Source organism: Dermacentor variabilis, chromosome 2 (genome assembly GCF_050947875.1).
Source record: "Dermacentor variabilis isolate Ectoservices chromosome 2, ASM5094787v1, whole genome shotgun sequence".
Lineage (NCBI taxonomy): Eukaryota > Metazoa > Arthropoda > Arachnida > Ixodida > Ixodidae > Dermacentor > Dermacentor variabilis.
In genome coordinates, this window is record NC_134569.1 from 45637153 (window position 1) to 45664248 (window position 27096).

Genomic DNA, 27096 nt, shown 5'->3' on the forward strand with positions numbered 1-27096 from the left:
TGAGCACGACGTCGCACGACTTCTGTAATCGGCCGTGGCGGCAGCGATCGGAAGGTTGCGGAATGTAAAAACTCCCACGTTCCGACAATTTCAAGGCACTTTACCATGAGCTCGTGCTATAATCCCGAGCCCTCTCCCCAATGGAGACTCTCATAGCTTTGAGTCTTTAAAACCAATCGTTCAATCACTACTTTTGCAAAAAAAAAAAAAAAAAGACACCGAAAAACCACTTTCAGCAAGAACACGACTTCTGCAAAAAAAAAAAAATAATAATAATAATAATAACGCTATCCGTCAACAACACGGAAAGGCTCATTACGATCGTTTCTGTATTGAACGTTCAAGTAGTCACTAAGAATAAGCTGATTGGTTTTGGCATATCAGAGAGTAGGATTCCGCAGTACACTGCAAGATTTAACTATTCCGTGTTGTTCATCATTAAGTTATACTGCCTCAGAGATGTGACTGAAAGCCCCGTAATTGCCGCAATAATATTTTAGCATAGCTTTAACAATCTGCCACTAGATACCGCATCCTCCAACTGCCCACATGCGCGATAAACCTCATGCATGCGAAGTCGCCTGCAGGGAGTATCTATCGGTAGAACTGCTTGCATGCTGCTGGCGCAACGCACCCCCGAGTTCACCCCCTCCTACTGTTTGCATGCAACTTTATTTGGTTCGAGGGTCGAAACCGCTGCCTCTCTCTACTGACAGCAAGTGATGGTGAATGCAGGAAACTGCAAACGTGCCGACTGTTGACATGGCGCTTCGAACTGTACAGAGGGACGATCAGTCAAAACCGTACCAGAACTTGGTACAAGAAAGCACCAAGAGGTGGCGGCACCTACCTGCACAACCGTCTAAATGGTTTATGCCACCCTTCGCCTCAATGCGCGTCTCTTATGTGGTGAAGTATATCGATACTTTACGCTGTGTTTTTAAGTTGACCTTACTGAGCTTCGGCATTACGAGCTGAACGAAAGAAAACATTTAAAGTACAATGCCCTTCGACCAATGAACAGTTTAATTTTATATACATCAATGGCGAGATTTGTGAATATGAAAACATCCAGCATTTGCACATGCCATTCGAGCGGCAAATCAGTCAGCAATGTGGTATTTTGCATATTAACTGTGACGTGCTCACTTGAGGTTGCTATTCCTGTCGCAGTGCACTAGCTACCAATTTCTATAATAGCCAGGGTGTGCGGACTGCACTTGCCTTTAGGTCTTGGCAGAGGTATTCCCGAGTCTGGAAAAAGAAAGGTCGAGAAAGGGGGATGCATTGAAATGCAAATGACTGAAAATTAACTTTGACCAGCGAGAAAAAGCTTAGGTAATTGTCATCAAAAGTGCAATCTGACTCGTTGACACCAAACAGCAGCCTAGGTGGCCGAGATGATTTACGCGCCAAATCTAAATTCAGGTTATGAGAGACGGCGTAGCCGAAGGATCTCGCTCCGGATTACCTTTGAGCTCCTGCTACTGTAAACTTCGAGCTCAATAAAAAGAGGAATAACTGTCACCCAACTGAGGGCAGCATGAAACTACAAAGGTATACTTCAAATTATAGCTTCACGCTACTCCCACGGGGATTACAATAGGAGATGTCCAAATCCAGCCCTCTGCGACCGCTTCCTCGGAGAAACAGAAACAGGTCTCGAAGGCTATGCTTTTACGGGCTGCATGCGCCGGCATTTATTGCAGAAGCCGGAAGAACGTCACGCCTGCCATGTTTTTTTTTTTTTTTTAACACCCATCTATAATTATTTTTCATGAAAGTCACTGCACCTAATGGATTTTGGGAGAGCTGGCGTTTTTCTAAAGAGACAATCACTTTAGTCGCTTTTCTTGAAGCACGTTTGGATAATGATATCGCCTAACTTTATTTTTTTACGAACTAATTCTTACCCCCTATATTTGCAGTGCCGTATCAGTTCCGCTGGTCCAAGTGGATATGAATAGGATATGAAGAGACATATCGAAATATTCAACTATAGCTACCTACAACGTTATTTATACTCAATTATTTTGAAAAACCAACAAACTTGTTATTGTGTTCTTAGCACCATTATGATCACAGAGCGAACGCATTGATTTTCTTACACATTTATGTGCACCGAGACTTTTCGTATTTTTCTTTCTAAGCATTGGTTTCATTTCAAACAAATACATGTCCACGTGATATGGTTTCTAAATGATGCTAGAACTACTCTGAAAAAGTAAGCTTAAGAAATAAAGAATACTTTCTTTAGGGCCCCACATACGGCATTTCCAGAATTCAAGCCCAGCAATAATGAATTAAGTCATCTTCATTCGCCACCAGAAATTCTTATATCCGTCCTCCGCAAACAGGCGATAAAATATACAGTCGCGTTTGTTGCGTTTCGCCTGCGACACGTGGTTTTGCCGGCGCGACTGCGGCGGGGCGGCAGACATTTTGGCCCGATCGTCGTCGCCGCAACGCCCCCCGCCAGGTGTTTCCAGGCGCGACTGCGGCGATGCGACCGCATAGGGATCATCCTCGCATTCCAGTCATTGTGCCAGAACCAGGCGATGCGAAAACAGGGATCATCCTCTCATTACAGTCATTGTGCCCGACCGGCAGCGCTACAACAGGGTGCTACGAGATCGTGCTCGACATGGTGCTACGGCATCGCTACAACAGGGTGCTACGAGATCGTGCTCGACATGGTGCTACGGCATCGCTACAACAGGGTGCTACGAGATCGTGCTCGACATGGTGCTACGGCAACGCTACGACAGTGTGCGTCACCATTAGCCCATTGTACATTCACGTGCTCGTCTTTTGAGGGGTTCCTTCTTGCCCTCAACTGCGAGAGTATAAAAACAGCTGCCCCGGACGCCAAAAGGAGGGCTCCGATGTCTTCTGGTGAGTGAAGTGCTCTCCCGTCTCTCTACTTCGGTCAAACCTGACCGCCAACTCTTTGCGATGTTAAAATAAACAAGTTGTTTTGTTGTTACCAGTCGACTCATGCTTTGCCGGGACCTTCGGATGCTTCCAGTTGTACCCCAGGCCGCCAGGCCAACGCTACCCTTGGGGCTTGCGACCCAGGTACAACCACGGGCGTCATCGCCGAGTTCCCAACAGATCGTACCAGCGGTGAGAACCAAACATCTGGTTGGCAGCGGTGAGATCGCCTCCGACTTCAAACAACTGTCTGCCAGCGGTGAGATCGCGACAACGGAGGCCAGCAGCGAAGATATGCAGTTGACTGTATGCTAAGCAGCTCAACGACGATCCGGGAGCAGTGCAACGAGCCCTGTGTGATGACTGGTTGCCTGCAGCGGAACGACTGCGCTGGACTCTTGGCTGCGAGGTTTGGTGAGTGCGGGACTTTCTTCTTCTGAGCTTTGCCAGGCTTTCGTTAGTGTCAGAAACAGAGCTGGTAATTGTGGTTGTCGTTGCTGCCGGGTTAGTTTGCGGCAAGACAATAGTAAGCAGTAGAGAAAGCAGCATTCAGAGCAGCCATGGATTTGAAGTCGTTGCGCAAACCGAAATTGTTGGAGCTTGCAAGAGAGTTGGGTCTGGATGTCTCGGACAAACTCAGAAAACCAGAACTGCTAAAGGCTATTCTTGAGTTAGAGGCTGAGGATGACGAGCTGTCGGAATGCCTTGAGACTATTGAGGAGAGGTCAAAAAGACAGGAGCGCGAACTTAAAGAACAGAAAGAAAAAGAAGAGCGTGAACGTAAAGAACAGAAAGAGCGAGAGCAACAAGAGCGTGACCGTCAACACGCTTTGGAAATGAAGCGTCTTGAGGTAGAGATCGAACGCGCTCGTAATGGAAGTCAGGCACACGGTGCAGGAGAACGCGTATTGTTCAAAATGACTGACCTGATGCGGCCGTTTAAGCTTGGAGAGGACATTGGTTTGTTCCTGGTTAACTTTGAGCGAACGTGCGAGAAGCAGGGGTTCTCTCGGGAAACGTGGCCACAGCGCTTGCTCACTTTGTTACCCGGCGAGGCGGCCGACGTAGTCGCTCGCTTGGATAGAGAGGAGGCAGAGGATTTCGACAAAGTAAAATCGAGTCTGCTAAAAAAGTACCGGCTGTCTGCGGAGGCGTTCCGTCGGAAGTTTCGGGAAAATGAGAAAGGCAGAAGTGAGTCATATACAGAGTTTGCGTATAGGCTTATGTCGAACATGCAGGAGTGGCTCAAAGAAGAGAAAGCGTTTGGTGACCACGATAAAGTTCTGCAGTGTTTCGGGCTAGAACAGTTTTATAGTCGGTTACCTGAGAACGTGCGATACTGGGTCTTGGATAGGCCAGACGTTTGTACGGTGGCTAAAGCCGCTGAGCTAGCCGAGGAGTTTGTGACGCGTCGGGCTCGCGGAGCTAAGGACGGTCAAAAGGGTGAATTTGGCTCGAAGTTCGAGAGGCCGAAGTTCACACCCATGAGAGTAAAGGGGGACACGCGTAGTGCGGATGCGAGTGAAAGCAGTCCGACCAGACGTAAAGAGACGGCGGCAGCCAAACGCAGAAAGCGGTTCGAGATGAGGCGAGCGCGCTTGTGTTATACGTGCCAGAAGCCGGGTCACTTTTCGGCGCAGTGTCCGGAAACAACACCAAAAGTTGTGTTTTTTTCAATAGGCAGCACTGACGAGAACATGAAGCTTCTCGAGCCTTACATGCGAGACCTCCTCGTGAACGGGAAAGAGTGCCGAGTGCTTCGCGATTCCGCAGCTACGATGGATGTAGTTCACCCGTCTTATGTAGAACCCCATATGTTCACGGGCGAGTGCGCGTGGATCAAGCAAGCCGTGGAAGCTCATAGCGTGTGTCTGCCAGTAGCAAAGGTGCTTATTGAAGGACCTTTCGGAGCGCTTGAGACAGAGGCGGCAGTGTCATCTGTGCTGCCACCCCAGTACCCGTACCTATTTTCAAACAGGTCCGATCACCTCCTGCGCGAGAAGGGGCTTTTGTTTGGTGAAGCTAGTGTTCAGGCCTTAACCAGATCGAAGGTTCGGGAGCTCGCTGCAAAGGCGGTAGTTGCGGGGCCGACGTTATCAAACAACGAAAAAGGGTCAGAGGCGCAGCAAGCTGATATTCAGAGCACGCCCGAACTGAATAAACTTGAGTCTGTAACGTTAAAGGCACCAGATACCGGAGAGGAAAATCCCGATTCGGGAAAGTTAGAAGAGCTATCTACTGATTTGCTCATCGCGCCTACGTCAGACGGACTTGATAGGTTGCTAAAAGTCAGCCGGTCGGCTTTGATAGCCGAGCAAAAAAAGGATGGCAGCCTGGAAAACGTGCGCTGCAATGTCAAAGAAGGTATCGCCAGGAAAACTGCGCGTTTTGTGGAAAGAGGTGGAGTCCTGTACCGGAAGTATCTAGACCGCAGAGGAGTGGAGTTCGATCAGCTGATCGTGCCTCAATGCTATCGTCAGGATCTGTTGCGCTTGTCACACGGGGGTTCGTGGTCCGGACACCTTGGAGTTAAGAAAACTAAGGACCGTCTCTTGCAAGAGTACTATTGGCCAGGGTGTTTTCGGGACGCAGACCATTTCGTGAGGACATGTGACACTTGTCAGCGGGTGGGCAAACCAGGGGACAAATCGAGGGCGCCGTTGAAATTGGTACCTATCATTACGGAGCCTTTTAGACGGCTCGTTATTGATACTGTGGGACCTCTGCCGGTAACAGCCACGGGGTACAGACACATTTTGACTGTGATCTGCCCAGCGACAAAGTTCCCTGAAGCAGTGCCGCTTAAAGAACTCAGCTCAGTTGAGATAGTTAATGCACTACTGTCCATATTTGCGCGAGTTGGTTTCCCTGCGGAAATCCAATCAGATCAGGGCACAGTGTTTACTAGCGCTTTGACGACAACTTTTCTCGAAAGGTGTGGGGTAAAGCTGTTACACAGCTCAGTGTACCACCCACAGTCGAATTCCGTTGAGAAGCTCCACTCCGTCATGAAGCGCGTGTTGAGAGCGTTGTGTTTTGAACATCGAACTGACTGGGAGCTGTGTCTGCCTGGGGTGATGTTTGCTTTAAGGACCGCGCCGCATGCGGCTACGGGGTTTTCGCCAGCTGAACTGGTGTACGGTCGCTCGCTTCGGTCTCCGCTTCGCATGCTTCGAGAATCATGGGAAGGCAGGGGCGACGACCCAGTCGTGGTGGAGTACGTGCTTAAGCTCCTCGAACGCTTAAGAAGGGCACAGGAGTTGTCAGGTGAAGCAATGACAAAGGCCCAGCAGAGGGCCAAGGTTTATTATGATCGGACAGCCAGGGCCCGTCGTTTTGAGGTTGGCGATGAGGTCATGATATTGCGCACATCGCTAAACAACAAACTAGACGTGCAGTGGGAGGGCCCAGCACGAATTGTTCAGAAACTGTCGGACGTTAACTACGTGGTAAGTCTGCCAGGAAAGCGGAAAGCACAGCAAGTTTACCACTGTAATCTGCTCAAACCTTATAGACAAAGGGAAGCAGTGGTGTGCATGATGGTAAACGTTCCTGAAGAGCTTCCGGTCGAGCTTCCGGGACTAGGCTCAGTGACGAACAGGGAAGACACCGGTCAAGTCATTAGTGACCTTTTCTGTAAAGCACCGCTGTCGCCCGAGCAGAAAACCGAACTACACCAGCTATTACAAGAGTTTCAAGGTCTGTTCTCTGAGAGGCCTGGTAGGACTTCGGTACTTACTCATGATATAGAACTTACCTCCCCAGAGCCAGTACGATCCAAGGCGTATCGGGTGTCACCCCGCCAGAGCGATATTATGGAGGCTGAGGTAAAGAAAATGCTACAGCTCGGTGTTATTGAGGCAGGTGAGAGTGATTATACCTCCCCTTTGATTTTAGTTGAGGTACCGGGCAAGGAACCTCGTCCTTGCGTCGACTACCGCAGGCTTAATTCCATCACTAAGGATCAAATTTATCCGATCCCTAACATCGAGGAGCGCCTTGAGAAAGTTAGTAGCGCTCAGTTTATTTCCACCCTAGATCTTGTCAGGGGTTATTGGCAGGTTCCACTTACAGAAGAGGCTAGTAGGTATGCGGCGTTCATTTCACCAATGGGAACATTCCGTCCTAAAGTGTTGAGTTTTGGTTTGAAGAACGCGCCATACTGTTTTTCAAGCCTCATGGATAAAGTGTTGCGGGGACAGCAAGAATTCGCTTTACCGTATCTAGACGACGTAGCGATATTCTCCGCATCCTGGTCTGAGCATATGACACACTTGCGGGCAGTGCTAACCCGCCTGCGCGAAGCGGGCTTGACAGTCAAGGCTCCTAAGTGCCAGTTAGCACAGGCCGAGGTTGTCTACCTCGGTCACGTGATTGGTCAGGGTCGTCGCCGCCCCTCTGAAATAAAAGTGGCCGCTGTGCGAGACTTTCCGCAACCGCGCACCAAGACCGATATTCGGTCGTTCTTGGGTGTCGCCGGCTACTATCAGAGGTACATCCCTAGGTACTCTGATATCGCGGCTCCCCTGACGGATGCTCTAAGAAAGACAGAGCCTCAAACAGTCGTCTGGGACGAGACAAAGGAAAGAGCTTTTAGCGCCCTAAAGAGTGCCCTAACAAGCCAGCCTGTGCTACGATCGCCAGACTATACAAAAGGGTTCATTGTTCAGTGCGATGCTAGTGAGCGAGGCATGGGCGTTGTACTGTGCCAACGGGAAAATGGAGAAGTAGAACACCCCGTCCTGTATGCTAGTCGTAAGCTGACCAGTCGTGAGCAGGCGTATAGCGCCACCGAGAAAGAGTGTGCGTGTCTCATGTGGGCCGTTCAGAAATTGTCATGCTATCTAGCCGGCTCGAGGTTTATCATTGAGACGGATCACTGCCCTCTCCAATGGCTGCAGACCATCTCTCCCAAAAATGGCCGCCTCCTGCGCTGGAGCCTCGCTTTACAACAATATTCCTTTGAGGTGCGTTACAAAAAGGGGAGTCTCAACGGTAACGCCGATGGCTTAAGTCGAAGCCCCTAACGTAGGAATCAGCCTCAAAATTGTTTGTTACTGATGTTTTTCTTCCTGAGGCAGGATTTTTTTTAACATATTGCTTTTGTTTAGTGTTTCAAAGTGATGATATGCTTTCTAGTGCAATTTTTCAATTTGTGGACGCGTTCTGAGTGATGCTAGACTACTGTAAGGAACTAGGCAGTGGTATAAAAAGGGGAAAGAGCCTGGCAGGGCTTAGTGAGGGTTGTGCCGTGCTTGCTGACTGAGCGGTTGAGTTTCAGCGTAGTTCTAACGCTTGCCGGGAACGAGAACAAAAATGTGAACTCTCCCGAAGTCACTTTGCAGTGTCCCGTGCGAACCTGAACGAGAGAACGAGGCCTTCTCTGTGCGCTGCGCTCAAGAAACGTCGAGGGACGCCCGACTTCGGTTATGAGCATCATCGAGCGACATCCCTCCGGACAGCGGATGCAGTCCCCTGTCCATCGGGATCTCCTTCCCCCGGCGGGGCGGTCTGTTGCGTTTCGCCTGCGACACGTGGTTTTGCCGGCGCGACTGCGGCGGGGCGGCAGACATTTTGGCCCGATCGTCGTCGCCGCAACGCTCCCCGCCAGGTGTTTCCAGGCGCGACTGCGGCGATGCGACCGCATAGGGATCATCCTCGCATTCCAGTCATTGTGCCAGAACCAGGCGATGCGAAAACAGGGATCATCCTCTCATTACAGTCATTGTGCCCGACCGGCAGCGCTACAACAGGGTGCTACGAGATCGTGCTCGACATGGTGCTACGGCATCGCTACAACAGGGTGCTACGAGATCGTGCTCGACATGGTGCTACGGCATCGCTACAACAGGGTGCTACGAGATCGTGCTCGACATGGTGCTACGGCAGCGCTACGACAGTGTGCGTCACCATTAGCCCATTGTACATTCACGTGCTCGTCTTTTGAGGGGTTCCTTCTTGCCCTCAACTGCGAGAGTATAAAAACAGCTGCCCCGGACGCCAAAAGGAGGGCTCCGATGTCTTCTGTTGAGTGAAGTGCTCTCCCGTCTCTCTACTTCGGTCAAACCTGACCGCCAACTCTTTGCGATGTTAAAATAAACAAGTTGTTTTGTTGTTACCAGTCGACTCATGCTTTGCCGGGACCTTCGGATGCTTCCAGTTGTACCCCAGGCCGCCAGGCCAACGCTACCCTTGGGGCTTGCGACCCAGGTACAACCACGGGCGTCAGCGCCGAGTTCCCAACAGATCGTACCAGCGGTGAGAACCAAACACGTTCCATAGTGTAGCCCTCCGGGGAGCGAGGGAGCCTTTCTCGGGAAGTATTGGGGAAATAGTTTCGGCAGAACCCACTTATCGATTACTGCGAATGTGAATGTGTATGGGGCCCTAGCATGGCAAGTAGTCAAGAAACCCATATTCATTAAATTGGGCAGGGGCAGGAAGGAAAGCTGCTGCTCTCTTTTCCGCCACTGTGCATGCCAGAGTTAAGAGCAGCTAGGGTACAGTGCTCTAGCTATTGTGTACTAGCGGCGCGACAAAGCGAGCAACTCGACTGCCACCACAACTCACCTAACACGCGACAAACAAAGTACAAAGAGGGAAAATAGAGGAATTCCAGATCAAGCTACAGAACAGGTATTCGGCTTTAACTCAGGAAGAGGACCTTAGTGTTGAAGCAATGAACGACAATCTTGTGGGCATCATTAAGGAGTGTGCAATAGAAGTCGGTGGTAACTCCGTTAGACAGGATACCAGTAAGCTATCGCAGGAGACGAAAGATCTGATCAAGAAACGCCAATGTACGAAAGCTTCTAACCCTACAGCCAGAATAGAACTGGCAGAATTTTCGAAGTTAATCAATAAGCGTAAGACAGCTGACATAAGGAAGTGTAATATGGATAGAATTGAACATGCTCTCCGGAACGGAGGAAGCCTAAAAGCAGTGAAGAAGAAACTAGGAATTGGCAAGAATCAGATGTATGCGTTAAGAGACAAAGCCGGCAATATCATTACTAATATGGATGCGATAGTTCAAGTGGCTGAGGAGTTCTATAGAGATTTATACAGTAACAGTGGCACCCACGATGATAATGGAAGAGAGAGTAGTCTAGAGGAATTCCAAATCCCACAGGTAACGCCGGAAGAAGTAAAGAAAGCCTTGGGAGCTATGCAAAGGGGGAAGACAGCTGGGGAGTATCAGGTAACAACAGATTTGTTGAAGGATGGTGGGCAGATTGTTCTAGAGAAACTGGCCACTATGTATACGCAATGCCTCATGACTTCGAGCGTACCGGAATCTTGGAAAAACGCTAACATAATCCTAATCCATAAGAAAGCGAACTCCAAAGACTTGAAAAATTATAGACCGATCAGGTTAGTGTCCGTTGCTTACAAAGTATTTACTAAGGTAATTGCAAATAGAATCAGGAACACCTTAGACTTCCGTCAACCAAAAGATCAGGCAGGATTCCGTAAAGGCTACTCAACAATAGACCATATTCACACTATCAATCCGGTGATAGAAATATGTGCGGAATATAACCAACCTTTATATATAGCTTTCATTGATTACGAGAAAGCGTTTGATTCAATCGAAACCTCAGCAGTCATGGAGGCATTGCGGAATCAGGGTGTAGACGAGCCGTATGTAAAAATACTGAAAGATATCTATAGCGGCTCCACAGCCACCGTAGTCCTCCATAAAGAAAGCAACACAATCCCAATAAAGAAAGGCGTCAGGCAGGGAGATACGATCTCTCCAATGCTGTTCGCAGCGTGTTTACAGGAGGTATTCAGAGACCTGGACTGGGGAGAATTGGGGATAACAGTTAATGAAGAATACCTTAGTAACTTGCGATTCGCTGATGATATTGCCTTGCTTAGTAACTCAGGGGACCAACTGCAATGCATGCTCACTGACCTGGAGAGGCAAAGCAGAAGAGTGGGTCTAAAAATTAATCTGCAGAAAACTAAAGTAATGTTTAACAGTCTCGGAAGAGAACATCAGTTTACGATAGGTAGTGAGGCCCTGGAAGTGGTAAGGGAATACATATACTTAGGACAGGTAGTGACTGCGGATCCGGATCATGAGATTGAAATAATCAGAAGAATAAGAATAGGCTGGGGTGCGTTTGGCAGGCATTCTCAGATCATTAACAGCAGGTTTCCATTATCCCCCAAGAGAAAAGTTTATAACCAGCTGTGTCTTACCAGTACTCACGTACGGGGCAGAAACCTGGAGGCTTACGAAAAGGGTTCTACTTACATTGAGGACGACGCAACAAGCTATGGAAAGAAGAATGATAGGTGTAACGTTAAGGGATAAGAAAAGAGCAGATTGGGTGAGGGAACAAACGCGAGTTAATGGCATCTTAGTTGAAATCAAGAAAAAGAAATGGGCATGGGCAGGACACGTAATGAGGAGGGAAGATAACCGATGGTCATTAAGAGTTACAGAATGGATTCCAAGGGAAGGGAAGCGTAGCAGAGGGCAGCAGAAAGTTAGATGGGCGGATGAGATTAAGAAGTTTGCAGGGACAACATGGCCACAATTAGTACATGACCGGGGTAGTTGGAGAAGTATGGGAGAGGCCTTTGCCCTGCAGTGGGCGTAACCAGGATGATGATGATGATGATGATGATGATGATGATGATGATGATGATGAAAGCACAACATACAGCTTTTCAGTGCTCGACTTTCAGATAGTGACAGCATTTCGGGGCTGCTAGCTGGTGGATTCCCACTGCCTATGAATGAGCAGTGATCACTGCTGTGTGCGCGCATGCACGACACTTTCCGTCGCTTTCTGCATTTTCCTATCTTAGTTGAGGCTAGCAAACCATATTAATGTGCCCGTCTTTCATTTTATCTTACGCTACGTCGAGTCTTATTAACTCGGCCCTTGCGACTGGTCGAACTATAAAAAAAAACAACATCGAATTAACAAATGGCGACAAATTGAACGAGTTCAGACCTTTTTTTATTTCTTGAAGTAGTCCGTAATGCCTTTTCGCTTCTTGCTCTTGAAGCACGCCTAAACCATCATGCGCGAGAAGCACTGACCTGCTTAAACGCTGTCTCAATGTAACACGACACGAAACAATTAGGAACGAATGGCTTCCCGGGCGGAAGGAGCGTAGGCTACTATAAGATAAAAGCAAAACAACTATGCACCTACGGAAACAGTCGCCTGCTGATTGTGCGTGCCTGTGTGCGTGCGTGCGTGCGCGTGCGCGCGCGCGTTTTCAAGCTCTTAGTGACCGCTAAACGCAAGTGGAGACGCCAGCGGGTGTAGAATTAATAGAAGCGGCATTCTTTCGCGTTCCATTTAAACCATATTTTCTTCCATATGAAAGGTGTATGGTTTCTCGCCGGAACTTTCTGGTGCGTTGGAATTAAGCGAGGAGTCAAATTAACTGAGGTTGCATTAGCATGATTGTGGCATATTCTCTCAACGGCTCCGCGAGCACACAACAATGCGTGTAATAGGGCTTTTATTGCGCGCAGGGCAAGGCCTTGTGCGCATCTCAAGCTTCTAGTTAGCTTCATTTTAATATTTAGGTATGTTTCTTTTTGTCGACGGTATATTTTGTATTTGCACATTTTATGAGATAAAAATAGTCTCAATTTTTTTAGTTGTGTCTTAGTGTGGTCGACTCAGCCTACCTTCCCATTTATCTACTGTTATTAAACGATAAACATGGCTTGTTATAGTTGCTAGGCGGATAGGCAAATGTTTCAAGCTGAATGCGTTATTTTGTCAGGCAGGCCATAAAATCAGTAATGTTGGCGTTGTAGACGAACACAATTACGAAACTCCAATATACGCGATATATTTCGGCACTAACAGATCTTGCGTGCAGGCTTAACCGGGTTTAGTGTACCGAGTAAATAAGAAAATCATTTAGCTACAGAAAATATGCATGATTCACTTTTCTGCCTACACGGAAAAACGGTACCCGGATGTAAAGGTAAAACGTTTCTTTCCAGAGAAATAGGAGAATCGATGGAGCCCAGGGGCTCGATCTCTAGTAACAGCAGTATGAAGTCATCAGACAATGAAGCCAATAAAACCTAAGAGAAAGTTGACTGTTTTCAATTGAAATGTGCAAATAATAGGAAAAACGGAATTGAAACTGGAAAACGACTTCCTGCGGGTAGAAGCCGAACCCACAACATTCGCATGACGTACGGCACTGTACAAACTGAGTTACGGCAACAGCCTTCCTCCCGTCCGCTTTCTGGGTATTTATGCGTGTGCATCACATCTAACCGCGGTAGTGTTAGCCAGCGCCCGCCGCGGCCATGGCAGCTGTTGTGGAACATTCCTTTAACCGGAGGCGTCACGCAACTGGCCAATAAAGGCATCGAGGCTACCTGAATAGATAACCCCCCTTCTGCCATGGCTTCATGGTTCTTGGCTTCGTTACCCGTGGGCTGCACCAGTGGCGTAGCCAGAAATTTCGTTCGGGAAGGGGGGGGCTCAGCTCACATTGCAGCTCTGCCTCCTCCTTCTAGAATTTGTCGACGGATCAAATACATTAAAGGGACACTAAAGGTTACCAGAAACTCAAGTTAAAGTGGTAGAGCAATGTTGTAGAACGTCTAAGGCGTCACTATAATCGCGAACAGAGCTTTAGTAACCGAGAAATTGAGGTAAATGCACGGAGGAAGGAAACTAAGGAGAGGCCCTACCCCCTCCGCGCGCTAGGAGAAAAGTGTGGCGGAAATGACGTAGTAGGTTCTCATTTTTTTTGCTGCTTTTTTATTTTTTTGTTGTATGGTCACGCCTTTTGGGCCACAATGGCGGCGTTGTTCTGATTTTGAGCGCTCACACGTGTTGCTCTGGTAGGTTTCGTGCCGTGGCAAAGGCTCTGTGTGGGCGGGTTTGCGTTAGTCACCGTATCTTGTTGCGCTGTGTTACCTGCACTGTGCTCTGCTGGATGTTGCGCGAGCGTGCGCGAAACCACGCGCAGCGCGGCGTGGTTTCGCGAAATATGTAAACAAGAGAGGAGGGTGGCACAAAAGGCGGAGCATCGCGATGAGCAACGCCAACTTCCGGCTTCACTTTTGCTTCACAAAGAGTGACGTCAGGGCCTCTCCTTAGTTTCCTTCCTCCGTGAGGTAAATGCATGACACGATTTGAGACCCCCTAGCGACATTCCGGTACTAGCCCGATGACGAAAGGACTCCTCATAATTTGTGTTACTAATACTCAACTACTCGTATTATAAATATCATTTCATTCGATTATAAGACGGAAAAAAAATGTTACTTGTCTACGTCTATTCGATTCTAAGAAAAAATAACATTTTGACGTTACCCTTCAGTAATATGGGTGTTCGAAAGGTTTCGTTTTCGCTCGACTCTGCACGCTCTACTCTGCGCCGCGCACGCTTTGGAGTTTCAGTAGTTTCGTTATCGCGTCGTGCTGTGAGGGTTCTGCTGGCTCGCGAAACTTTCATTTGGAACAAGCAGCGAGAATGCCACGTCCATGTGATGTCGTGGGAAGCCCTCGTTGCTTCCCCGCTCCGGAGAGCCGGTGTCGAGGCCGCCGTCGTAGTACGCAACGACGCCGGCAGTGCGAGCCCTCAGCAGCAGGTCGCGCTCGTCGGTGCTCAAATCGCTGAAGTTGAGCCCACCATCGCGAGCCAATCTGTCGGTGTCAGAGTCCATTGCGACGAGCGTCGAAGTTAGCGTCATAGAATGAAGTACCAGCTTATGGGCGTCTTGCGCTGGAGTTTGAGGTATAGTAGCGGCGCCTGGTGGCGGTGCGGGAAACGACATCTGGGTCGTGCCAGCTTGGATCGTATTGAGCCCTGGCTGTGGCGAAGCACGTTTCTAGGCCGAGTTTTGCGTCGATTCGCACATTTTTATGCCCTGTTGAGAGTGCGAAAAGGCTCGTCGCTTCTCATATACCACGCCGACCATGCTGCGAGCTCGCCGCAGCCTATAGTTTAACGAAAACGGACTCTCCGTGTGCCGTGGGACGTAATGTGGGACGTAATTCGTTTCTCCTTCCGCTAGCCACCATACTCCCGCTTTCGCTCTGCTGTCGGCTCTGTCTTGGCTCTGTTTCTGGCCGCGCGTTCGCGTTTTGCGCAGAAAAGCCGTAGCGCCGTCTGCGGACGCCGTTCTACTCACCGATGGCGCAACGTCACTATGAGACCATGATGTCAGTACTCCTCGATCGGAGGGCGGGCGATTTGAACTGCGCTAGAGGTACGCGGACGCTCCAGAACGCATTTTCTCTTAAAATAAGTCTCTCCTTGGCACGAAACAAGCGTTTCGAGGTTTCTGTGATGGTATTTCAACAGTCCACGTTGACTTAATAGTAACCTTTAGTGTCCCTTTAATAACAACGGCCTTGCCGCTACCGAAGACGCTGCAAACTAATTCTTGTACGCTACGCACTGTCAAGACAAGTAAAATATGTATTTTTTCATAAAAGAATATACTTGTGTGTCCCAAAAACTGCGCCCGAAATAACTTATATCAATTCTTCCATGTTTTGTCTATTTAATAACTAAACAAAATATCACACAAACTTAAGATCTATGTCAGTTTGATACCAGCAAAGTAGCGCATGCCGTTGATATGAAAAATGTAAAGGTACCGAAATGAACAAGTGGAGGACAAATATTTTAATGATACTTTGTCATTCAACAACTTTGTTTACATTTCTGTACATATGCAGTGACCAGGAGAAAATCTCAATGACGCTGTCCTTTGTTACAATGTATTGCGCCGTCGTGTATCGTAATTGCACCGAAATTGTAGTCGCAACAGGGAGCACATATAGAAAGCAAGAGTAATGCAATATATACGAGCGCGAGTCAAATGAATGTCCACTGCGAATATATGACAAACTGGGTACTTTATTTAAAGGTAGTCTCCCCGAGCATTTACACATTTGTCTCACTGACTAACGAGTCGCGTGACTCCAGTATCGTAAAACCACTTCGGTTGCTGCTTCAAAAAAACTGTAACTGACTGTTTCATGTCATCGTCCGACACGAATCTGGCTGCTTTGAGCTGTTTTTTAGGATGCAATGCTGGGTCTGGGCTGTATGGCGATGTCTCAGCGTTTCCCACTTGAGCATTGCCAGTTTTTTATTAGCCACATCAGTGACTTGTGGACGGGCGTTGTCGTGGTTTAAGATAACCCTACTCCTCAATTTACCACGTCGTTTGTTCTTGATTGCGACACGCAGCCGATCCGGCGTTTCGCAGTATCGTAACCAATTGATAGTCTCCCCAGGTTTAGCAAATTCGATCAGTGATGGCTCCTGACGATCGAAAAATACAAGTCAACAACACTTTTTCGGCGGAAATTATGGCCTTTGCTTTCTTTGGGGGTTGGTGAATTCAAATGTTTCCACTGTGAGCTTTGCCATCGTGTTTCAGGCTCGTAGCAGTGGCACCATGATTCGTCCCCGGTCACAATCGCAGACAAAAAGTCGTCACCCTCATCATGATACCGGTTTAGATGAGTCAAGGCAGCGCCGAACCTCCCCGTCTTCTGGCGGTGGTCAAAAACCTTGGACATCCATTGCGCACACAAGAGCCGGTAACCGAGATGTTCATGAATTATGGTGTGAGCCACACCGTGACTGATGTTCACACGCGCTGCCAATTCATCGATGATTATCCTCCGTTCGTGTCTAATCAGCTCATCAGCGTTTGCAATTGTGTTGATGGTGATTGCATGGTGGCTTTGGCCCGGTCTTGGGTCGTCTTTGCAACTTTCACGTCCTTCTTTGAACCGTTTGCTCGAACGCTTCACAGTGGCCAATGAAATGCAATGTTCAACGTACAGAGCAGCCATACGGGAAACACCTTTTGGGAAACACCTTCAGCTATCAGAAACCTCATGACACCACGCTGATGAACATTTGGAGTGTCCATTATGTCACGCAACCATATTCAACCCAGTCTACGAAAGCATCAAAGAACCTTTATCATCACACCTGCGTGCCCCTTTTGTACATGAGAGATGCCTCTGTGCTACGTGCATGCCTCGCAGATAAATAACCGAACCATTAATGCGTAGGGTGGGTAGGCTCACTTTCATTTGACTCGCCCTCGTATGCTAGATACAATGGAATATACAAATGCGAAGATACATCTTGATAAAGGGCATAAAAGTGTCACTGGAAAGACAGTTCACTGCACGTATACACAAACCTCGCAACAAGATATTTAAATATACGTATAAGTCTCCAATAAATCTACGTATCTATAAGCCCTATAAGCCCTATAATCCCCCCCGCCCCTTGGCTACACATATAGATTTCTCCGGCACACAGTATGGAACATCAGTGCATCCAATGCGCATCACACCTCCCGGTTGTCTTCAAATGCTATTTCATCAAAATCAGCAGAGCAGGGCAGCGCCAGTAAGGAGCAGCACCCGGTCGCCATAATGAGGTACTCACGCTGGCACTCCTTCTCGCAGTCCTCGCGGTTCTCGAAGTTGTTCGCGTTCTCGGCGCAACCGAGCCAGAAGAACTCCTGGCACTGGTGGCTGGTGGCGTTGTAGAAGAAGCGGCCGTGCAGATGGTCGCACGAGCCTCGCACCAGAGGCTGAAGACACTCGGGCTCGAGAGTGCCGCATGCTGCGACCGCGGCAAGACTGGTCAGGGTTCAGTGGGCGGTCAACTCGCGGGTATGGACACCTGCTACGGTCATCTTGGTACTGACATTAGAGCACCCGCGGCTACGCCATGATGATCCCACATACACTAGTTATTATTCGTTAGAGGAGCTCTACCTTCTTTATTTCTGTTACCGCTACAGTCTGGCCCGACAGTACAGTGTAAGGATTCAAGAAGAAACATATCATCTTTCAATGAATGCCATGCTTATGAAGGAAGGGTACAGCTTACCAGTCACAAGCGCGGCGACAGCGGTCAGCCAAAGCGTAGCGCCGCAGCAGTGCGAACCACGCAGCGGCATCGCCGTACGAGCTGATCGAGCCTCGCTTAAAGCTGCCTTTGTTCGGCGTGCTCCAGAATTACTGCTCCTCGCGCGGATCGGTGCCGCGTGCGAAACCACTCTGGTCGTAAACATATCGTCTGCTCGCCGCGACTCGCCCGACGGACAATGCGCCATTTCGCTCCTACCAGTGTAGCACACGCAGCCGAAAGCCGTCATACCGTGCCTAGAGCGCGGCTTCGACTTCTCTCGAACAATTCCAGCTTATCCAGCCATCGGTGGATAGGATATACAGATAGAGCGCTTTAGCTTACCGCGAACTGTAATACAGCGATAGGCGCTTCCGCGAAGCGCCCCTCCGCGCATGCGTGGCTGATCGTGCGTATTTGTCAGTTCGAGGCAACCGTACTAGCTTGCGGATGACAGTGAACTAGAATCACATTATTCATTTACCGTTTTGGCAGCAATGCCTGTGACACTTAATTCAACGTCCGGCCAGCTGGCCTGGAACGAAACTCCAAGACATGGCTGCTCCTATTCTTGTAGTGATGGCTTCTCAGGGTTCGCGAATGTGCTACGCTTCAGCTGTATAAGTTCACGCGATATACAGCAAGTAAAACCACCGGTTAGAGTTGAGCCATGACTGCTGTCAACGTGCGAGATAAAACGTTTCGCGGTCTCCTTTCACTGCTCTTCAAATTACGCGCGCTGCTAAAAGTGGAAAAAAAAGAAAGGAAAACGCTTCCAATGCCAAGTTCTTCACTCAGACGACCTTAAAGTGGCTTTTTTTTATATTGTTTTAGCACCGTTGAGTTAATGGAACGTTGAATGTGCGCAGTCATTATTGTTGAATTCCTAACGTGAATAGTAGCATTATTTATCGCTTTATGGCGCCACCAGCGAACTCCTTAACGCTGTGTTCTGTTGGTTCTGTAGTAACAACTGCGTGCTGTTGTCAATGCGCCGTCGGGTAGTGTTGGTGTTGCCTTCGCGATTAACCAGCGCGGTAATAGCGAATTAGCGATACTTTTATTCTCCAAGGTCATGCCTGAAGGGCTGTGCACAAGTCGACGTCCTGCAGCTGTGTTAGGAGTTTTCTTAAGTGCTTCGGCAGGCGCTATTGGTGCGGGCATATGCATTGCGCTGCCGGCAACATGCACACTGACAGCGCAAGGTCTGTGTGCGTTTCGTGTTTACGTATTGATGTATCACTCTATGTCATCCATTAACTAATACCATTTCGAGTCTTCTAAACCGGTACATGGGCGCTTGGCAACGGAATGTAGAAGCCACATTTCACTTGCTGTCCTGCACCACACGCAACCAGCTCACTTGTTTATTTATTTAGTAAATTTTATTTTTCTCTTTATTGCGCTATAGTGGTACTCCATCATCAGCGTTGTGTTCCGTGTCTCGTACTGACCTTGGACGACATAAACGCAGGTTTCATTCTGCAAAGCAGTTTCGCTTCGCGATTAATCCCGACAGCACCGTCGCACTCTCCGCGTTGGGGTCGAGGACCCGCCACGGTTTCTTTGGACGCGGGAACTGACGGATGGGTCAGCTGTAAGGGGAATTTCTGGAAGAATTTGGCATCCCAGTAAATAATTTCCCAATGAGCATTTCTTGCGCAATACGGAAGGAAGCTGCGCGAAATGTTAATGCATTCTGTGAAAGTTCGAAGACGGGACATCTCGAAATTCAGGACTTTTACTACGCGGGCATGCCTCGCGCACTTACCGGTTTTCATTCCGCAATAAAATGTACATTAGAGCGATTAATGAAAAGTTTGCTCACAAATCTTAGCGAGTTATCATTGAGTCGCTCGTATTTACCTATGTCGACCGCCACCAGATGCGTCGCCGAAAAAGAAAAAGCACCCATTCATCTCAGTTGTCTTTATGAATTCGGCTCTTTTCATTTAAAGCACGGACATAGAGAATAACTGAAATTAAATTGTGAGGCACGCTATAGTGGAAGGCACCGCATTAACTGTGATTACGTCGGGTTCTTTAACGTGCCCCCTATGCACGGGTGTCTTTGTGTGCCCCTCCAATCGGGATGCCGCCGCCGCGATTGAACCCGGGTCCTGGCGAGCTCTTCAGCACGACGCCATAGCCGCTGGGCCATCGCGTTGGGTCGGCATGGTGAAAACCACAGGCCGTCATTTGTGGTCTTCATTTCACTTCCCATTATTTTCGCCTCCCAATGCGCCGTTATGACCCTTATCGCCTGGATCGGTCACTCGGGGCGTCGGGCGATAATAATAAGCAATGAAATGAATCGTTACAGATTACCGCCACAAAAGGCCCGAGTTTCGTAACGTAACGTTTCACATCGTTTTCGATTCTTCTTACGATGTGCGGTGCCGAAGTAGATCGTTACAAAACTACGGCCTGAGATCTCACTATTCGGAATGCGCTGACGGTGGTTACCGGTGACGTTGCAGTCTTTTTGTCACTTTTTGCCGTCTGGATTCCCTGCGTCATCGTCTGAACAAGCTGTAGTCGCTGCAACGATAACCACGTCGCAGCGCGTGCAAGTTCGTTCTTTTAAATCACGTTCTGAAAAAAAAAAAAAGAATACAAGTTGGATGTTTCACGGCAGTGGCGATAGAAGTGTATTTGGAGGACCGAAGCTTGTATGGGCTTGCCGAAGCACTCGGATGAAGCGGCCTTTTGCCCTTAATCTCCCACATATCTTACTCTGCGGGGCAGTGTAAATTAGGATCAGTCTAAGGACCCGCCGCTGTGGCTTAGCGGCTATATGGTGTCGCGCAGCTATAAGTGCGAGGTTTCGGGATCAAATAAAGGCCACGGCCTCGGCTGCGTTTCGATGGGGACGAAAGGCAAACAACGCCCGTGTCCCGCGCATTGTGGGCACTTTAAGAATCCGCTGGGGATAAAAAATTAATCCGCAGTCCCCACTACGGAATGCCTACATATCAAATCGTGGTTTTGTTGCGTAAAACTCCAGAATTTGCTAACTCAGGCTAATGATTTTGCAATGTTTTATCTTTAAAAACAAGATTCCCTTTCAAACACGCGGATTCGTCGAGCTGGCGCTAGAGATTGCCGCGACTTTTTGGGCACTATATTAGCTGTTGCTATTCGTGCTCCTGGACGACACTCCTTTTGGAAGTACTACCATGCTTGAAAGTTAATCATTCATTGTCAATAGAATTTGAGAACACAATGGCGCGCTTCCGGCTTCCGGCCGAAATTCCTATGAGGCCGGAATGCGAAAGCCCCTTTGTACTTCATTCATAAGCGCACTTAAAAGAACTCCCGAGCGATAAATATTTGGAACTCTCAATTACGACGAACCTTTCAATATTCACCGCGTCAGTGCTGCTTCGGGACGACAACTACCCAATATGAGATAAACTCTGGTCAAACCTTTAGCCGCAGAAGAAGCACGTAATATCTGCGTGTAGATTTAAGCAAAAGGTTTAAACGCCGGTGGCTCGTTTCTTCTACAGCATTACATTTGGCATCCGATATTCACAAATGCGTGCGATGGTAGATACGAGAGTGAATGTCGCCTTTACTTCACGGGTTTAGATGCTCCGGAATGCGTTGCGAAAGCCGACGTGTTCGTCTGCGGCTTTTTGCCGTTACCGCCTAGCTACAGACCGGTTGTTGTCACATGTAGCCCAGATTTTTTTTTTTTTTTTTTTTTTAGCGAATAGTTTACCTTCGCTCTTTCGCCCGTTTTCACGGCGGTTCGACTTCGACCGCCCATATGATGGCGCCGTTGAATAAGGCCCGTGCTCTCGGGCAAACGAGCTGCGCCGCGCACTTGCTGTCACGCGATAGCTTTGACCAGGTTTAGAGGGTTGAAACACGGTGGTAGACTATAGGGTTTAGACGATGTGGTGGCGGCGCTCGGGAAAGACAGCTCTTCGGCCACCGCCTTCTCTCCCTTATGGCGGCTGCTGAAGTGAGTCTCCCACGCCAGCGCTCGCGCCGCAGGAGACAATACACTCGTGGCGAATCGGCTTGTAGTGCCCTCTTTCGATTGGGAAGGCTTGCACAATTAGCAAGCATGAAGACCCATTCGCACCGGCGACCGACAGCGGTCGCGCGACCAAGTTGGTCGCAAATGGTCGCTTTGCACGAAAAGCGACTATTCTGGGCCAGTCGCTCGCTGCTCCATTTTTCAGTCGCGCGACCGTGGTCGCAAAGCTGATAAACCAATCAGCGGCGCGCCGTAAGTGATGTTAGCATGTTTTTTTTCTCATCCGGCTTCCTTCTGCGTCGCACCAAGTCCACGCCGCCATGGCAGACCATAAACCAATGCAATTGGTTCCTTGCCTCATGATGCTTGGCCGTGTTACGATCAGCCTGCGGGGGTGGCGTCCTTCGGAGAAGCGACCTTCGAACCCTTCCCGCCCCGCTGCGACATGTCGCTTCGGAGAACTGGTGACGCCAGCAAAGTTAACCGATCATGCACCTTTTTCGGAGAACTGGAGACCACAGCAAAGTTATTCAACCATGCGTCTCCTTCGGAGAGTCGGCGACGCCAGCAAGGCTAGCCACGTTCGGCGGACCGAGTATTGTTACTTGATTCGCTGTTGCCTTCACGGTCTACTTGGACCAAGAGAGCTCCTGGAAAATGGTGTTTTGCGGTGCGTTTTCACGGGTGTTGCGTACTCCAGGGTAGCGTATCGTACTGCTGCCGAGTTGTAGTGACGCCTGCCTATCGAAGCTCGACCGACGTTACTATTTGGTAGCGTGGTGTTGTCGGCGGGCTGCAGGCATCCGGTAGATCATGGCGACCAAGAGAGGACGAGACGATTTCTAGTGCGAAACTTCCACGGTTTATTGAAAGGTTGATGAAAGATGATGAGAAAAGAATGAAGTGATCTAAAAAGTACATTTCGGAGCCCCTTAAATAGGCTCTCTACAATCGTGGGAGGGATCTATCTTCCGTCGACGTCACGTGATCGGCACAGAGTCTGATTCGCGGAAAGAGGGCCCCTCCTCCTCTGCTCATACCGAGCATCTGGTTATACCGAGTCTGCTGCAAGGAGGAGAGCGTCCCGCCTCCGGTTATACCAAGCCTCAGGTCCGGGAATTGCAGATGCTTGTCCTTCTCTTTTGGGCGTTGCTGGTTCGCGGAAGTTCCCCTGTAGAGCCTGACAGTTCGAGGAAAGGGTCCCTCTAAAGTCGCACGCACACACACACACACACACACACACACACACACACACACACACACACACACACACACACACACACACACACACACACACAAAAGAGGCCTGTGAACACTGCGGGGCTTCCGCCAGACCGGCAGACACTCGAGATGACCATGGCGAATTAGGAAGTCACGCTTCATTTCGACGAGGCATGGTGGGTGAAAGTCCTTTCTGCACGAGGTGCTAGACTTAATGAGAGCAGCATTCCGGGCAAGCTGGTAATCCATTACTTAAATGATATTGCGCGACAAAAAAAAAAACGACACGGACGTGAGAGAAGACGACACACCTAGCGCAAACTTTCAACTAAGTTTATTGTGCCACTGCTTCGGTGAAAGTCCTTTCTGCACGAGGTGCTAGACTTAATGAGAGCAGCATTCCGGGCAAGCTGGTAATCCATTACTTAAATGATATTGCGCGACAAAAAAAAAACGACACGGACGTGAGAGAAGACGACACACCTAGCGCAAACTTTCAACTAAGTTTATTGTGCCACTGCTTCGAAGCAGTGGCACAATAAACTTAGTTGAAAGTTTGCGCTAGGTGTGTCGTCTTCTCTCACGTCCGTGTCGTTTTTTGTCGCGCAATATCATTTAAGTAATAGGTGCTAGACGCCAGCCGTAACACGGGCCCCTGAATTCGTCACAGTCTGCTGACAGTCGCGGCGGCTATCTGAGGAGTCCGCTCTGCAATCAAGTGGCGCCGGCTGGGGTCAAGCGTCGTAACCCAGGTCTACGAGGACCCGCTCACCTCAGTGTGTTCAGTGAAACCAAGCTGCGGAAGCAAGTGTGTGAACCCTCCCCCTCAAGGGCGCGTCGACTACGATGATTTTGGACGCTCCCATTGGACGAAGGTTGAACGGCAGTTTTCCCTCACCTAGGGATCTAGGGAGGACAAAGGGTTTTTAAGCAGCAGTCTTCAGCTGCTCTTCAAGTCGTGTGCTGTGGGCTTCGTGCTTCATGCTTCGTCATTCGTGCTTTCTTTTCAGTCATGCTAGACTGATGAAATGTAACGTTATCCACCCTTCGTGTAGATTTTGTAAATAAATCCCATATTCCTCGTTCTCGATGAGAATAGTCCCTCCCTTCAACAACGTCCTTAGCGTGGATGAGTCGAACGACGACATGGGCCAGCTATACCACTTATTTCATGCCCGACCCCAACTCGTACAACTCTTTGCCAGCGGTGGGAATCTCCTCCCTTCAACTACGCCTATAAACCTTACAACTCGTTGCCAGCGCTGGGATTGTCCTCCAAACCTAACTGGATGGCAGCAGTGAGATCGTCCTACAACTCGTAGACAGCAATGAGATCTCACGGACTTTGGGACATGGTGACCGGCGGATATTCCGATCAAGTTGGAGGCGACTTGGGATTGACCACCTCTTACAACTGACTGGATACGGCGGAGAAGGACTGGTGATATGGTGCTGCTTGGGTTGGTAAGCGTTTGATTTTGGCTGTAAGATTTACCAGGCTTCAATTTCTCTGGGTTTGTAGATTTGAATCGCTGGGGATCTTTTACTTGTATTCTGATTTGCATGGGTATCGCAGCAAGTATTGTGTCACAGCAGAGCCAAAGCTTAACGTAGCGCCTATATGGTCCTATTTTGTTTGACGAGAGCTGACCTGTTTTGGTTGTGTGAAGAGCTCGAGGTAGACGTAGAGGAGGACTTGATGGAAGCAGAAATTTATAAAACCATTCTCCAAAGTGGCAATGATTTGAAATTCATCGAACATCTAGGTAACTGAATTATAAGCAAACAACGGGAACAGGAAGCAATTAGGCAAGAACAGGAAGAAATGAGGCAAAAACAGGAAGAAGCTAGGCAGAAACTGAAAAGAATATCGCTGGAAGAAGGCGTAACAGAAGTAACGAGGCACTACGTTGCTGCATTGAACAAAAAGATTCAAGGTTTGGAACAGTCAATCGAACGCAGTCAACAGCGGCTTGAGAAACCTGTAGGCTGGACGCAGCGAAAGTGGGAAGAAGTCGATAGCAGATTGTAGTCGAAAGCCGAGAGAAGGAGCAGTACCTGCGAGATTAGCAGCACGTTCATAGGTGAACTCGAAGTGCTAGCAGCTAACGATGCCTTAGTGGCAACAGAGGCCGTTAAAGGCCGTAGTGAGAGCGACGAGATGCTGTGCAGAGCACTGTAGAGACAGCTAGGCCAGCTCTGAATTAATTGGCACAGTCACTGCGCGTGTGCGTCGCTTGTAGTGTTAACGAGGGTGGTAACAAAGTACAGAGTACTGCTGACCCGACAGACGCGAGCACCCATGTCGAGTCAGATCTGCGTGCCGAAGTGCAGTGCGAGTTGGACGATGCAGTTGAGGGCAGTTCGCAGGATTGCGAGCTGCGTAGCTCAAGGGAAGACAACTGCATTGTTCAGGGATCGGTGCAGCTGTTCGCCAGTCTAGGTAGCCAACAGATTTGTTAAGAATCATTCGGACTGTGCGGGTGAGACAGCGATCGAGACCCACAAGCTGTGTGCCTATGCACAGCGTGAGCTGGGCAATGCAGTAGAGGGCAGTTCGCAGGGGCGCGAGTTGCATAGCTCGAGTAAAGACTGCTGCATTGTTCCAGAGTCAGTTGAGTTGTCCGCCAGTCGAGGCAAAGAGAGACTTGATTTAAATGAAAATCACTCACAATTTGCGGGTAGGAGAGCGATCCGGGGCGACGAGATGTGTACCGGCCAGCTTGAGGCGCGAGAAGGCGGCATGAGAGGGTGTTCAAAGAAAAAGCGCCGTAGAGAGAAGCACCGTAAAGATCGGAATGCGGTGGCTAATGTTGCGCAACCAATGACGGCGACAGACGGAAGAAGGCAGGGCGCGAGGAAAAGCAAGGTGCGGTCGTCGTTGACGACGCTGGCGCATCAAGCACGTTCGAGCCACCGGTCAAGAAGAGACCGAGAAGCATGTTCTGCTCGGACGCGGACAAAGGGCACGGGGCAGTTATGTTCCTCGTCGTTCCCTCGTTCTTTTCGGGGTGCAGAATGTAGTGCGAAGGAGCGCAAGGTGACAAGACGAGACGAGGTGGTAGGGAGTCGCGACGCGGTCAGTCGCGTTCATGATGAAAGCAAGACGTAACGTCTTGAAGGAGCTGATAGCGTGTCAGTCCTTTTGTTGTTTTTGGGTAGCCAGAATAGTTTTCGAACCGCGACCACCTCGAGTACGGCTCAGAAGTATGAGTCAGTCGTAAATGTTTGGAACGGGAGACCAAGACAGATTCCGTAGAAGTGAAACGTGTTGTTTTGGTTTATTTTTGAGCGTGTGAAAATTTTCGCGATATAAGACTAATGTTTCTTTTTTATTTAAGGTATGAGCTCTGTTTATGTTTTGTTTGGGAAGCTCCGAGATTTGAAAGATAGGTTTTATGGAAACACTTAGTTTCGCGAGGTATTAATTAATTATATTTTATTTATTTTTTGCATAAACTGGAAAGTCTCGAAGTTCTCTGTGAGAGGTCTGTGGTAACGCGCATGAGTATTAGTTAACCTTCTTTATTTTTAGAAGTATTTTGGAAGTTTCTGAAGTTAAACGCGTAGGTTTTCAGTAAGTGCATAATTTGCACTGAGAAGCGTTCTTAATAGTTCCATTAGCGCGTGTCCTGTGCGGACGGAAGCGGAATGTTTATGACTGGGTCGCTCGTGTGTGTTGGGGACGGCCGCGTTCTGACTTCTCTAGTAAGCGTGCGTGGAACTAGTTATTAGAAGACGCATCTTTTTTAGGGGTTCTGCGGAGTGTGTAAGTTACGCAAGTTTAGTTGTTCGTTTAAGGTACGTGTCCTGTATGGACTATAGAGGAAGAAACGCGAGTACGCGTGATGAAACGTTGGCGTACGACGTAAGAACGCATTCTGAATAGGAAACACAAAGCTAGCGCGATTGTGATTACGTACCTGTGGAGTTGACCAGACTGTTCAGTGGCACCAGTATGTGCGATAAGTACGCCACTGCGATAGGGTTAGAATAGGCTGTTCGGTGGTTGAGAGCCTTCGGTTTAGTTCTGCGTAAACCTT

The 27096-nt window shown here is 48.9% G+C and overlaps 1 protein-coding gene across 1 annotated transcript; it reads right to left on the reverse strand.

The window, feature by feature from the left end:
• Positions 1–1103: 1103 nt before the first annotated feature.
• LOC142570830 (uncharacterized) lies at positions 1104–18122 on the reverse strand. Its single transcript, XM_075679145.1, has 3 exons — positions 17824–18122; positions 17374–17553; positions 1104–1254 (listed from the first exon to the last, which is right to left on the reverse strand). The coding sequence occupies exons 1-3, from the start codon at positions 18089–18091 to the stop codon at positions 1178–1180; spliced, it is 525 nt and encodes a 174-aa protein (XP_075535260.1). The 5' UTR covers positions 18092–18122; the 3' UTR covers positions 1104–1177.
• Positions 18123–27096: the final 8974 nt, after the last annotated feature.

Coding starts and splice junctions, on each gene's coding strand:
- LOC142570830 (XM_075679145.1), bottom strand. CDS start 18,091: ATGACGGCTTTCGGCTGCGTGTGCTACACTGGTAGGAGCGAAATGGCG. Junction 17,554..17,823: donor TGTCGCCGCGCTTGTGACTG/GTAAGCTGTACC, acceptor CCGCGGTCGCAG/CATGCGGCACTCTCGAGCCC. Junction 1,255..17,373: donor CTGCGAGAAGGAGTGCCAGC/GTGAGTACCTCA, acceptor TTCTTTTTCCAG/ACTCGGGAATACCTCTGCCA.